We start from the raw sequence: 15,116 nt of genomic DNA on the forward strand, positions 1-15,116 counted from the left end.
CCTGAAACGTCAACTGTTTATTCATTTCCATAGATGCTGCCTGACCCGCTGAGATCCTCCAGCATTTTGTGTGTGTTGCTTTGGACTCCCAGCATCCACAGACTTTTGTGTGTTTATAAAAAATGGCAATTGCATTTGACTGCTCGTTAGTGCAGGCCCTGCTGTGCTCAAAGGTCACCTTTTATTTAAGCCCGAACAATATCAACAGATGCAAGAATGCCATTAGTCTCAAAAGACATTATTGAACAGGTCACAATAACAAGATGTGAAATTAGCTGATGTTTGCTTTTAACATCACCACTGAATTATTGAACTTGTTTGACTGGACAAAACAGGAACTCTAGATGCAACACAAAATAAAGTCATGGCTATGTGGTCACCATTGTGCTCCTTCCCAAACATTAATAGTAGTCATTTAAAGCACATTAAATTGCCATCACAGTAACTGAATAGTAGATGTTCTAATTGGCTAGGTTACTAATTGGCAGAGAAGACAGGCATGATCTAGGCTCATGAATCAATAGTGGAAGTAATAAATCTCAGTCTGATAGGGAAAGGGAGAAGAAAACTTTATAATCACTTCAAATACGAATCTTCATGAATCAATCCAGCACCACTGAAGCACAGGTGTGAAGAACAGTGAACTTTGCTGCTTAGTCTGCATTTCGGTTTATTTTAATTTGGTCCTTGTTTCACAAGCACTTTATTCAGCTCATCAGCAAAACATAGTGGATTCAAGTGAAAGATGAAAATTAATTGTGTGACACTAATACAAATTGCGAAGACTCGACAATCCTTCAATACAAGCCAAACAGGCCTCATCTGTAAATCTGTTTTCCATACTGCCTTCCCATTAGACTCCAGAGGGTGACACACTTGCATTAACTGTTCAAGGAAAAGAAAACCATGTTTTGATTTGCCTGAATGATTTTCATGATAGAAGGTAAATTTCAAAGTATCTCAGAAACAATCAACTGATCAAATTTTTTTGACAATTATTGAAAGGAATGAATGACATGCATCTTCTTGCTCATGCTCGAGTGACTAGCTTCTTACAGTGGGGCAGAAGTTATAACAATGCCAAACTGAACTTCACCATCATTGCCCTGTACAATCATTTTTCCGAGGATAACTCATCCAAATGAATCAGGATGAGGTTCAATATCACTGACATTCCATGTGCCATGAAATTTGTTTTATGGAAGCAGTACAGTACATAGAAATATTATAAATTACAATAAGAAATAAAAATAAAAATAAATAAGTAGTCTAAAAGAGTGCAAAAATAATGAGGTAGTCTTTATGGGTTGGTTCATTGTCCAATTAAAAATCTGAAGGCAGAGGGGAAGAAACATTTTGTGTGCCTCTCCAGGCTCCTGTATCTCTTCACTGATGGTGGTAATAAGAGGGCATATCCTGGGTGATGGAGGTCCTTAATGATTGATGCCACCTTTTGGAGACCTCCTCACTGCAGGGGAGACAGGTGTTCATGATGGAGCTGGCTTAGCTTGCAGCCCACGTTTTCTGATCCCGTGCACATGGACTCCCTGTCATCATCATCCACCATTTACAAAAATCTCATTTATTAGCCGCTTCTTAAAAACAATGTATGTCCCCATACGGTCGACAACTTCTTCGTCTGTTATGCTCATTCACCAGCACTGCCTGATTTGTTTTGTTAATTTTCTTTTTGTGCACAAGGTGGGAATTGGATGATCGTGTGCCTCCTGATCTGTTTTGCTTGCCTTTTGTGCCAGAGGGGATTTGAGGGTCAATGTACCTGTTCCATATTTGTTTTTTTAGGGGGGGGGGGGGAGATTTGGGAGTTGATGATCGTAATGCCTTTCTTTTCTTTCATGGTTTCACCGCTATGTGGATAATTGAAGAATTTCAGTTGTCTACTCTGATAATAAATGAACCTTTGAATACAACAGTGGTACATACCAGTAGTTTCAAACTGATGGCTTTCATGACATCTTAAAGTCAAAATGCAGTTTAAGGCAGTGGTTATACAAAGCAGGGCCTCAGTTTATCATCAAGAACATTCAGTATGCCATGAAATATGCAAGTGAACATTATTTTTGTTAAAAACATTATCAAAATAAAATTAAAAACAAAGAAATGGAAGCCAATAAAAATTTTGCTTCCATTTGTGATTCAAAGCAGAGACCAGATTTTTCAGCATAACTGCTGTAACAGAGTCATGGAGTCACACAGAAGCAGGCCTATCAGCCCATTGAGTCCACACCAAACTATTATACTGCTTAGTCCTACCAACCTACACCCACACCATAGCCGTCCATAACCCTCCCAGTCACAAAGCTATCCAAATTTCTCTTAAATGTTGAAATCGAACCCATATCCAGCATTTCCACAGGCAGCTCACTCCACACTCTCACCATCCTGAATGAAGTTTCCCCTTTTGTTCCTCTTAAACATTTCACCTTTCACCCTTAACCCATGACCTCCAGTGGTAGACTCAACAACCTCAGTGGAAAATGCTTGCATGCATTTACCCTACTAGTCATTTATATAGGAAACCTACATCCCTCAATTTTATATCACAGAAACATTACAAAACCAGTTGCAAATGTGAATAGCATGGGTAAGTCCCACTGTTGGGGGGGAGGGGGGGGGCTTCCAAAAGAGAGATGGTGTATGTTATTTAACTGAATTTTTAGAAAGGCTTTGACAAGGTACCAGGCACAGCAGTGCTAAACAAGGTAGAAGCCAGTGGTATTACAGGCAAAGTAACAGCAAAGACAGAAGGCTGACTGGCAGGAGTCAGAATGTGGAGATAAAGAGGTCTCTTTCCAGGATGGCTACCTGTGATCTGTGGAGTTCTGAAGGAGTCGATGTTGAAAGCGCAACTTTTCAATTTAAAAATTAATGATCTAGATGAAGGAACTGATGGCATTGTGACCAAGTTTGCAGAGGATATCAAGACAGGTGGGGGAACTTGTGGTATCATGGAGGCAGGAAGGCTGCAGAAGGAAAACAACATACACAAGTATATGCTTATGCACCTTGGTAGAAAGAATAAAGGTGCAATTGTTTCTCTCTGAGCCTTGTGGTGGATCAAGCGGCAAAAACATTCATCTGGTTTTTTTTGTAACAAGGCAGAGTTGCTGGCTTAATGCTCAACCCAGCACGGATGGAAAGTGGTACAAGGAGCAGACCAGATTTGAACCTGGGACTGCTCGCCTCAAACTTAGGTGCAAATGTTAATGCACCACCGGCCAGCAATAAAGGTGCAGACTTTTCTCTAGATGGGGAGAAATTTCAGAAATCAGAGGTGCAATTGAATGGATTCTTAGTTTAGGATTCCCTCGGGGTTAACTTGCAGACTGAGTTGGTAGTAAAAGCAGTAAATGAAACCATAGTATTCATTTTCTGAGGATTAGAATATAAAGCCGACTTCATTTGGAATACCGACAGCAATTTTGGCCCTTGTATCCAAGGAAGGGTGTGCTGGTCCTGGAGGGCCCAGAGCAGGTTCACAAGAATGATGCCAGGAATAAAGTTCTTAATACATGAGGAAAGCCAGATACTGAAAGGTATGTACATGGAGAGGATGCTTCCATCAGTGGGAGAGTCTAAAATCCAATGACACTGCATCAGAATAAAAGGAACGTCCCTTTGCAACGGACATTTCCATTTATTTATTGAGATACAGTGCCGAGTAGGCCCTTCCTGCCCTCTGAGCTGTGTTGCCCAGCAACCCCTGATTTAACCCTAGCCAATTTACAATAACCAATTAACCTACCAATTGTTAGGTGTTTGGACTGTAGGATACCAGAACACCCGGAGAAACCCACCCAGTCACAAGAAGAACTTACAGATACCTTAGACAGCGCCAGGAATTGAGCCCAGATCGCTGTACTAACCACTACGCTACGTGCCACCCAATGTCAGCTGTCCAAGTTCCTCCATAGATGCTACCTAGACTGCTAAGTTCCTCCAATGCCTGGTGCTGGTACAGATTGATAAGATTTTGATGAAGAGAAATTGCTTCAGCTAGAGGGGGCAATGAATTTGTGGCCACAGAGGGCTGTGGAAGCCAAGTCATTGGGTATATTTAAGATAGAGATTGGTAGTTGGACAATGCAGATTGGGGGAAGGCGGCAGAATCCATTTATCGAGTACTTTGCTCCGTCTACAGTAACCAGATGGGTTTTCCAGGTGACCAATCATTTTAATTCCACCTTCCATTTTCGCATCAACAGGTCTGTACAGCCACCTATTTCTATTACCGAATGGAGGTTAGAGGAACAGCTCCTCATATTCCACCTAGGTAGCCTCCAACCTGACGGCATGAACATTGATTTCTCTAGCCTCACGTAACAACTTAGTTCTGTTCCCCAACTTTTCACACCAACCCCATCACCTTTCTTTCCTCTTCCTTCTCAACCTGCCCATCACCCAAATACTTTTCTGACCAGTTTTCCTCCCCACTACCCTTCCATTAGTTCATGTTCCACTATCCTATCAGATTTATTCTCCTTTAGCCCTTTGTCATTCCCCACCCCTCAACTGATCCACCTACCACCCATCTCTTCCTCCACCGCTTCTCCCAGCTCCCCTCTTTATTTCTACTCCTGATGAAGGGACTCGATAGAAAATGTCAGCTGTCCAACTTCCAACAGGTAGGAAGTCATTCCTACCTGTGGCCATCAAACTTTACAACTTCTCCTTGGAATGTCAGACACCCTGAGCCAATAGGCTGGTCCTGGACTTATTTCCACTTGGCATGATTAACTTACTATTATTTAATTATTTATGGTTTTATATTGCTATATTTCTTCACTATTCTTGGTCGGTGCGGCTGTAAAAAAAACCCAATTTCCCTTGGGATCAATAAAGTATGTCCGTCTGTCTGTCTATTCCTCCACGGATGCAGGATAAACTGCTGAGTTTCTCCCACACTTTATGTTGGTAAAGATTGATAAATTTTTAATTGGTAAAAGGGTTAAGGGCTACAGAGAGAAGGGAGCCTTTAAAAAAATAACCATGACTGAATGGCAGAACAGGCACGATGGGCTGAATGGGCTATCTTACTTCTACACCGCATGGTCTGTAATGGGAACAATGCTTGCTGTCGAAGCCAGTTTTGGGTTGATTATTTTTCAGTTATGTTTGAAAGGAATGTAAAAGTTGGTCTAAAAAGGAATATTTTTCATCAGCACAGGCCCCACAAAATCCCAAATTGGTGATGCACATCTATGGTCAATTGATTTTTTAAATAAAATTCTCAAATGGATGTCATTGGCATCTTTAAGGGATATGCAACAAATACTGGCCTTGGCAATGACATCCAGATCCCAGAAAATTAAAGTTCAAATTAAATTTATGGCATGCATATGTTAATATAAAATACCTTGAAAATCATTTTCATGCAGGCATTTACAGATTCTTCATAAAATTCTATGTAAACAGAATACTGACAAGAGATGACAAACTGTGCAAATAAAAGTAATACTGACAAGTTATAAAGAGTCTTTGAAAGTGAGTCTGCAGGTCACAGAGTCAATTCAATCTAGTGGTGAATGAAGTTTATCCGTACTGATTCAGAAGCCTGATAAAAGTATTGCACATTTCTAATTTCGTCTTTTGTTCTACCTTCCTGTTTTTTAATATTACATAATTATTATACTTGTATACAACAGGATAATCTTCAAACACAATACATTAAGTATATGTCTTCCGCTCTAGGGTGCACTGTCCTGCTTATTGACAAGCTTGCATGGTGACTAGCGCTCAGAAATTTTCAACAAAGTTAATTATTAAGCCAATGTGAAACTCCTGTAGCTGGTTACTCACATGTTGAGAGCAGGGTTTTCCACCTGGCGGGAAAGCTACAGGAAAATGAAGTGCTCTGTGAGGTGGAACCATCTTCTTCTTCTTTAAGACTGTGTTCAGCCAATGAGCAGTGACGCAGCGCTTTCCCTCTCGCAAGGCCTGTCAACAATACGAAAAACAACATGAAACTAACTGTAGAAAGAAGTGGTAATCGATGGTAATGTCTGTAAAACCAAACACTGAAAAAATTCTGATATGGGACTGGAAGATCAAATTTCCAATCGGGAACAAGGGAAAGTACAGTGCATTTAAGTGAAAAACAAGCCACGAAGTTTAAATTACACAGTGCAATATTTACAGTCGAGACCCTAAACCTGGAACAGGTCTGCAGCAAATGGGCTCCTTAAGTTTATGTTGATCTTAATGCAATGTATAGCTCAGCTACTCTGGTCAAAACTACAAGATAATTCATGCATATAGTAACAACCTGTAAACTCATCACTAGTGGCGGTGTGGAGTGCTTCACATTTAAAACCATCTGATAATTCTCAATTCAAGTGAAGCAAATTGACGAGAGATTATTCTGGTGGAAAGTGAAGAATTGACAGAAAAAAGCAAACCAGAAAAAGTAATCAATGGGATGAGGTTGTAGGCCCATTAACCCTGCTCCACCATTTAACAATCATGGCAGTTTTACTACCACACCACCATTTCCCTGTGCTATCCTCATAAACCTTTATTCCTGTTGTGAGAGTACTACAACCAGCAAGACAAGCTTTTCACTGTACCTCAGTAAATGTGACAACAATAAACCAATTTCAATTCAATCCATCTGCCTGTGCCTTGTTAACTGCTGTGCTCATTCTTCTTTCAATCCCATTATAACCTGATAATCCACTCTCAAATGCATCGTATAAACACCCTCTTAAAATTACTTGTAGATATAAAACCACCATTCTCCTTGTCATATTGTTAAATCAAAATTACTGGATGATCTATTCTTTCCAAATGCATAAAAGATCATTAATTTCCAGACTATTAGCGAGCCATTCTTCTGAAAAATGCAGTGTACCCTTTACACCACTTAACGCTGCCACTGGAAGTTTGCACTGGAATGGTGCATAGGACAGCACTAACTTGCTTTCAAATGAGTGGGTGAGAGGGATGCCAAATTTGAGGTGCTTTGCTAGGTTGGGAGAAACTCACCCAATGGATATCTAGCCTGAACACTGGATATCAGGTTTACACAAAGTGGATGAACCATCCTGGAAAGGAAACTGTGAAGGACAATGTTCAGACAAGGACAGGGTAACAAAAGCAACGATCCACAAAGCTGGGGACTTGAATTTAATGGAAAGGTGGCCAGGGAATGGATGGGGGAAATACATGGTCTGCTGTGCAGGATTAGCTGCTTCAAATTCTGAAGGAGTCATCTCAGTTGCTGTGGCCAATTCTCTCAATGACACAAAGCTAATGAACCACAGTCAGCCATCAGATCCAATCTTTCATCAAATACATCCTATACAGCACTGACTGTCACCCAACAGAGAGCAACCTGAAAAGGTTCATTATATCCCAGAAAGGTTACCTCTCTCCCAAAATAATGAGATCAGAAGAACGCAGCCAATGATGCGGCTTGGTCTTCATCTTTATTTTCAGCATCTGCATCCTTCTCATGTGCAATCCCAAGTGTGTCACAGAGCCACAGTATAGAAACAGGCCCCTGCTAGTGTGCCTATGCTCTGTGGCCCCCTCCCACCTTAATTCCCTGTACCAATATATCCTGAAATTTTTAAAAACGACTTTCACGTGAGATTGAGCAATCAGGCGGCAGCCTGACCAGTTACTTAATCACTATCCCACCATAACAAAGAATGTCAGGAACACTTCGGTCAGGCAGCATTCACTCACAGAAACACTGAAACTTTTCAATTCAAGGACCCTGATAAAGAGTTGTGAACCCGAAAGATTACTCGATCAGATAGCATCTGTGTGAAGAGTTGAGCATTTGCAGTATTTTCTGATTTTTCCCAATTTCACAGCATTTATAAATCTTTTTAGATTCCATAAAGTTGTCATAGCTGGTGGGGGTGGGGGTGTTGGTAACATGGATAAGTTCCCATTACCTATTATATGCTCCCAATGGCATGCATCTCAAAAAGCCTCTGACAACCAAGTCAAGCTCCTGTCTTTCACCTGCGCCTCAACTACTAAGCCTTGCTTATACAGACAAGAGAAGGGGTGGGGTAAGGGTGGGTTACTAGCTCCTTAAAAAAAAGTTGCTACAGACAGATGGGGCTTGTCAATTGCGGTTGTTAGGCCACCTAGAAGAAAAAACTCTGATCTCAAACCTTCATTGCTTTGTGGCCTTACCCACTAGTGGTGAAGGCTTCAGGAGTAAACCCTGAGGGAAAAACCTGGAGCAGGAATCGCTAAGGCAGCCCTATGTTGAGTTCAACGCTGACTGGCAACTCCTACGATGCCACTGCTGCCAAACTTCATCAGCTATATGGAGAGGGGGAGCCTGCTGCAAGAGCAACTGGTCGCTCTCTATATTGTACTGCCCTGGCTTGCATATTGAACGCAGACTGCTAGGACTCAACATCCACGGTCAACTCCAACGGAGGGCTTCGTTTTTTTTTACTTTCATTATGCTACCATTGTTCTCATGCAGTTGTTGACACGTCACAACTGTATAAAAAGTGGAGACTTCCTCACTGCAAAGAAATTCCTCAACATCTTTGTGGGCTTATTCATAACCATCACACTTATAGCACTAATTTTTTTTTTGGGGGGGGGGGTTACTACAAAAGGTTTAACTGCAAACAAAGAGATTTTTACATCCCTGTTGAACAGCTTCACAACTGTAGGATACCCTTCAGTCAAATCTTTGATGAAAAACTGTTCACTATTCAAGCACAGAATAATTACAGCACCAAGCAGGCACCATGAAAAAATTGGCAATCCGTGTTATGTCATGGTTCCTGCTCTGTAGATTTGCAGTATCCCTCTCTCTCTCTCAAATATCTATTTTCCTTCTGAAGGCAACAACTCTATTAGCTTTCATATAATATCTTCCAGATGATAATTCCCACTACAGAGGGGAAAAAAGATTTTCCTCATGTCACCACTGCCAGTCAGATTAAGACTGTGCCCTCTGGTTTTCAACCTTGTCAACATGAATAATTTCTTTTCATTCACCGTATCTAGGTACATGATTTTGAAGACTGCAAGGAAATCACCTCCCATCTATTTCTACTGTAACGAGACCAATCCCTATTCTCAAGTCTATCCACATAATTGAAGTTTCTTACCTCTAGCATTGCTGGACTAAATTTTCTTAGCACTTTCAGGAGCTATAAAATAGCTTCTAGCATACAATAACCTAAAATGGACACAGCTGTCCAGTTGTGCTCGGTGTTTTATGGAGGTTCAACATGACCTACTTGTGTTTATGATCTTTGACTCTACTGCATTTGAATATTTTCTTTTAAGATCTCTGAGCCTGCCTGGTTACCCTTAAATATTTGTGTACTGATGTCTCCGCTCTGAAATTAACACTTCATTTTATTTACTTTTTCCTCAAACTTTATATCAAAATGTATTACTTTGCAATTCTGATAAATTTCACTCTCCAAGTTCACTCTATTTCAGCCTGTCTATAACCTCCCACAGTTTGCCACTATCCCCCTTCACTGTTTACAAACATTGTCCACCATCTGGAATTTTTTTTGGAAATGGTGCATTGTATATGAGTGACAGTCTCAAGGAGGTATCAATTAAATCAGGAAATTAAACATTCTAATAGTTCTATCAACCTATTGTAGGAATCATCTTCAAAGCTTTTTCCTTCCAGATCAACCTTTCCATGTCGTTTCTAGATCCATTATGTAACAGAGATAAGAACTTCACAGATTATCTAGCACATCTAATCAATACCTTCAAACATCTGCTACTGGTTTCAATTCTAGAAGCGAACCTTAATCTAATGAAATATTATTCTGAATTCCTAGATTCTTTTAGACATTTTCCAAACTGTAGAAGATCCATCCCATTTTAATCAACATTGAAATTCATTCGCTTACATATCCTGTCAGGAAGTTTATTACAGCCTTTTGGTCACAGTTTAGAAAATGTCACAGCTCTCAGGATTAATAATACCAGAAATCTGATATCATCCACAAATTGATACTGTATTTGGACCAGGGTTCAAATTATTTAACTCGTGAACAACATGTGTTAGCACTAAACGCCTCCTTAACCTGTCCATTCATTGTTATTTGTCCAAGTCCACATGAAGCAACCTACTTGATAATTCCACCATTCTGATTCTTAAAGACCTTTCTAAGAATCTATTCATATTAAAGTAGACTCAAAAGAGGTCAAGGTTAAAGTATGCATGAAGGTTGGTTATAGCAAGATCTTTAGCTTTGAAATCCATGCCCACCAAATGGTAATTTGAATATCTATATTTTCTATATTGCACCTTTGAATGAAGATTCCATTAGCTTGTCCATAAATAATACCAGGCTAACACACCTAATGCAAGTCAACTTTTAGTTGTCATAACTGATCTTCTATTAAAATTGCTCGCACGTTTATTATTTATTTATTTAGCCGCACAGTGCGGATTAGGCCCTTCCTGCCATGCTGTCCCTGCAACCCCACAACCCCAAGTACCCTACCCAGGACGTCTTTGAACAGCATGGGAAAACACACGCATTTATGGGTGGAAGCAAAGAGACTCCTTACAGAACAGCGCCAGAATTGAACCTGAACTCCAGAATGCCCTGAGCTAACCACTACAGTATCATGCAACACACACAAAATGTTGGTGGAACACTGCAGGCCAGGTAGCATCTACAGGGAGAAACACTGTCGACGTTTCGGGTCGAGACCCTTCGTCAGTACTACAGTATCTTTTGACAAACTTCTTCAGCTGCACAGTGGAGACTATCCTGACTGGTTGCATCATGAACTGGTATGTAAACACCAATGTCAATACATGCTCCGACAAATAAATTCTACAATTTCCACATGCTAAACCAGAGGCAAAACAATCCCAGAGGCACCAACATTTAAGGAGTGCTTGATACAATGATTATTTTGATGTCACCATTTTAGCAGGAATATTGCCAACAAGGTAGACAAGAAAGAACATTGAACTCTGAATTGTCCATTTATCCCTCCCCACACTTACCCTGCAAGTGGCCAAAGTGCTACAGCTGCCCATTCAGCTTCCTCATCACCTCCCTTCAGTGCCTCAAACAGTGCTTCAAGGTGAGGCAACAGTCTACCTAAGAATCTGCTGGAGTCATCTGCAGATCATCCCTCCCCTTCCCCTATTCTTTTCCCTGCACTGGCCTCTTACCCCCTTTCGCCTGTCTATCACCTCCCCCTGGTGCTCCTCATCCTGCCCCTTCTCCTATGGTCCACTCTCCTCACTTATCAGATTCCTTCTTCTCCAGCACTTGACCTTTCCTACCCATCTAAACTTCATCTCTCCCCTTCCAGCTATGTTCCTTCACCACCACCCCCCCCCCCACCATTCTGACACCTCTCCCCTTCCTTCTCAATCCTGAGAAAGGGTCTTGACCCAAAATGTTGACTGCTTATTCATTTCTATAGATATGCCCGAGTTCTTCCAGGAGAGACACAGAGACAGATATGGAAGGCTGCAAACTTCAGTGGAAAGTTATTTCCTGCAGGGTTTTAATATGGAATGATTAATGTACCCATTCAACCATTGGTCCCTTGAGAAGGGATTGATTCATTCTGATGAAACATCACGTTAGTATAGAAACTCATTCACTTGCAGTAATAAGTACTGCATGACATTGGGAACATTGCTTTTGGTTCTGGCTTCCGTTTACCACACATGCCATTTCCAGCCTCCAATAAGTACAGGTATTGCCAGTTCAGTGTAACTCTTTTCTCCCTCCAGGATCTTTCCCTCGATTCAACAAAACTCAAACACCTGTTTAGTGTAATTGTAAAACTTTGATGTTTTGCTGAACTATGATCTGCACCTCACTTATGTTCATATGTTCTGACTGCTCTCAAAAGGTAAACCATCTTTTCTTCAGCACCTACTCCAGTCTTGTCCTCTTCTTGCACCCTTACACCCATGTATTTTCTGCTTACTACCCCACTCCATTGGCAGGATCAGTCACCTCAGCACAACTCTGTAGAACACTCTTCTTAAACTTTACACCTCTCTACATATTTAAACATCTTCAAATCAATTGTCATGCATAACACAATAACAAAATTTGGAGAATGTTCAGTGTTATTCTTGCTCTCTTTATAAAATAAGCATGAACACTTAGGAGATAAAAAGACTAGCACTACTATTCTTACTAAGATACAAAAGGTTTATGACACACACTGGCACATGCAAGAATTGTGTGATGCACAGATGCAGACACAATACTTTCAATCAGAAACAGGACAAGTTATTAATGGAAAATCCTCGTGCAGGTGTTATTATATAAGATACTATCTCCATAACAATTTGGGGAAACCGAGGAAGACAGTATAGATACAAAATGAATCATTTACAAAAAGAATCATTCAAGAGAATTTCACAAACATGAGGAAATCTGTAGATGCTGGAAATTCAAGCAACACACACACAAAATGCTGGTGGAACGCAGCAGGCCAGGCAGCATCTATAGGAAGAAGTACAATCAATGTTTCGGGCCTAGACCCTTCATCAGGAGTGGTTGACAAATGGTCTCAGCCCAAAATGTCGACTGTACTTCTTCCTATAAATGCTGCCTGGCCTGCTGTGTTGCACCAGCGCTTTGTGTGTGTTGATTCAAGAGAATTTGTTGTTTTTTTTCCATCTTAAGATATTTACATAAGTGATGGAAAGTTAATAAGGCATACCCTCTAATGCATTACGGGGGGACTGAAAAAGTCCACTTTAATATAGATTATCCCCTGCTCTCAAAAGTCACAGCATTGTTTCCATTTGTAATTAACTAATATTCAAAGGGCCCAAATTACCGAGTGAATTGGTCAGCAGCCAGAGATCCATGACAATGAGTTAGAACTATAATCACTAAACTATTATCCAACTAACTATTCCAGTACACTTGTTGTTACTTGCAGCCGTCCTATATTTGTTGCTACTTAACAGCTTTTAACTCTGACAAATCTGCCTGAAGAAAAGATGAAACAAATCTTTTTCATTTATTCATTTTACTAAAATAAACCAGTTCTGCAGTATCACACATATATGAAAATTTCTGCAGATGCTGGGAATCCAGAGCAACACACACATGCCGGAGGAACTCACCAGAACAGGCAGCATTTATGGAAATGAATGTTTCAGGCCACTTATCAAAACTGGAAAGGAAGGGGAATGATGCCAGAATAAGGTGCTGTGGGGAGGGGAAGGAAGACGATCTAGAAGGTGATAGGTGGAAGCCAAGTAGGTGGTGGAAGGGGGATGAAGTAAGAATCTGAAGTGAGAATGCTAGGCGGAAAAGGCAAAGGACAGGAGAGTGTATCATTGGAAAAAGGGAAGGAGGAGGGTCACTACAGGGAGGTGATAATTAGGTGAGAAGAAGTAATAAGAGACCAGAGTGGAGAATTGAAGAAAAGGGAAGGGGAGGGGAAAAATATTATCGGAAGTTGGTGAAATGCCATCAGGCTGGAGGTAACCTAGATGAAATATGAAGAGATGTTCCTAAAACCTGAAAGTGATCTCATCAAGGAAAAAGTGGAGGCCACGGACCAACGTATCGGAAAGGGAATGAGAAGAGGAATACAAAGAGCCTGAAAAGTTGACTGCTCTTTCATTTCCATAGATGCCGCCTGACCTGCTGAGCTACTTCTGCATTTTGTGTCTACAGCAACACAGGAGTCACTTAATCTAGACGCATCACCAAGAATCCTTTAAGAGTCACCTGTTACATAAGGATTACAAAGTCCAGCAACTGTTCAGAGAGCTTTTACAAACATTAGTCATCAATGCACTGCATTACTCTGAAACACAGGATCACAGCCCTGGGGAGTGCAACAAATGTGCTTTACATCATGTTTCTTATTTACAAGCAACCAGCAGTGCACAGCATAAATGACTGCTGGAAAACCACACAAGCAGTTTCATGAAGAAGTCAGCAGACAAAACCAGATACCTTGCTCAACAGAAAGATCCTCGGTCATAACTTCTGGGCAAGTGCTAGTGTACTCTGTTCTTTACAACAGGTAACAAAGAACTAATGAACAGCACTGGAACACTCACAAGCCAGTGGGGTTATTAATTTGGTGCTACAGTTCAGTCAACCCCCCCCACCCCCCGCATTGACTCCAAGATAAATTCATCAAGACTTTGGAAGCATATATTCATGAAGGCCTGCGCGATAAACCAGGTAATTAAAGGCTGGTAGGTTTTAAATCTTTAGTAGGGGTAAAAAAGAAAAACTTCTCAGGGTAAGGATGAATCTGACTTAGAAGAGGTAAATTAATCAATACTTGCATGGATATCTCAGAGGAGATCCCATCTTACACACTTGATTGAATCTTTTTAAGAGGTAACAAAGTGTGTTGATGAAGGTAGTGCACTTGATGTAATCTAAGATCCCACATGGGAGACCTCTCCACAGCTATGAGCCAAGAGTCAATCTGGCAAAGTGGAGCCAAAGTTGCATTAGTGAGAAAAGGGGTGATGATAAAAGGTTGTTTTTGCAACTGGAAGCCTGTGATTAGTAGCGTACTTCAGGGATCTGTACTAAGGCCTTTGTTATGTACATTAATACCATGGATGTGAACATGGGTGTAAACTTGCAGACACCATGAAGATCAATGGTGTTTTTGATTGTGACAACAATAAATAGTCTTCTATAACAGCCTGCTCCCCATCCAATAAGATCGTGGCTGATCTGGCCATAGACTCATCTCCACCTACCTACCTTTTTGCCATAACCCTTAATTTCCCTACTAGGCAAAAATATATCCAAACTTGTCTTAAATACATTTACTGAGGTAGCTTCCACTTCTCCATTGGCCAGAGAATTCCACAGATTCATCATTATTTAAGCAGTTCCTCCTCATCTCCGTCCTAAGTCTACACCCCTGAATCTTGAGGCTATGTCCCCTAGTTCTAGTCTCACCTACCAGTGGAAACAACTTTCCTGCCTCTATCTTATCTATTCCATAAGATCTCCTCTCATTCTTCTGAATTCCAGCAACTACAGAACCAGGCGACTCAATCTCTCTTCATATTATAACTCCCCTCATCTCTGGATTCAACCCGGTGAACCTACTCTGCAATGCCTCCAAAGCCAGTATATTCTTCCTCAAAACTG

The 15,116-nt window shown here is 40.9% G+C and overlaps 1 protein-coding gene across 1 annotated transcript in view; it reads right to left on the bottom strand.

Annotated features, from left to right (window-relative positions):
- The window catches only part of paxip1 (PAX interacting (with transcription-activation domain) protein 1), a 133,442-nt gene that overhangs the window by 49,483 nt on the left and 68,843 nt on the right, over positions 1-15,116 (bottom strand). The window contains exon 10 of the mRNA XM_059971856.1: positions 5,821-5,958. Within this exon, the coding sequence (XP_059827839.1) occupies positions 5,821-5,958 (138 nt within the window). The remainder of the gene's footprint in view (positions 1-5,820; positions 5,959-15,116) is intronic.

This window comes from Hypanus sabinus, chromosome 6, assembly GCF_030144855.1.
Source record: "Hypanus sabinus isolate sHypSab1 chromosome 6, sHypSab1.hap1, whole genome shotgun sequence".
In the NCBI taxonomy this organism is placed as follows: domain Eukaryota; kingdom Metazoa; phylum Chordata; class Chondrichthyes; order Myliobatiformes; family Dasyatidae; genus Hypanus; species Hypanus sabinus.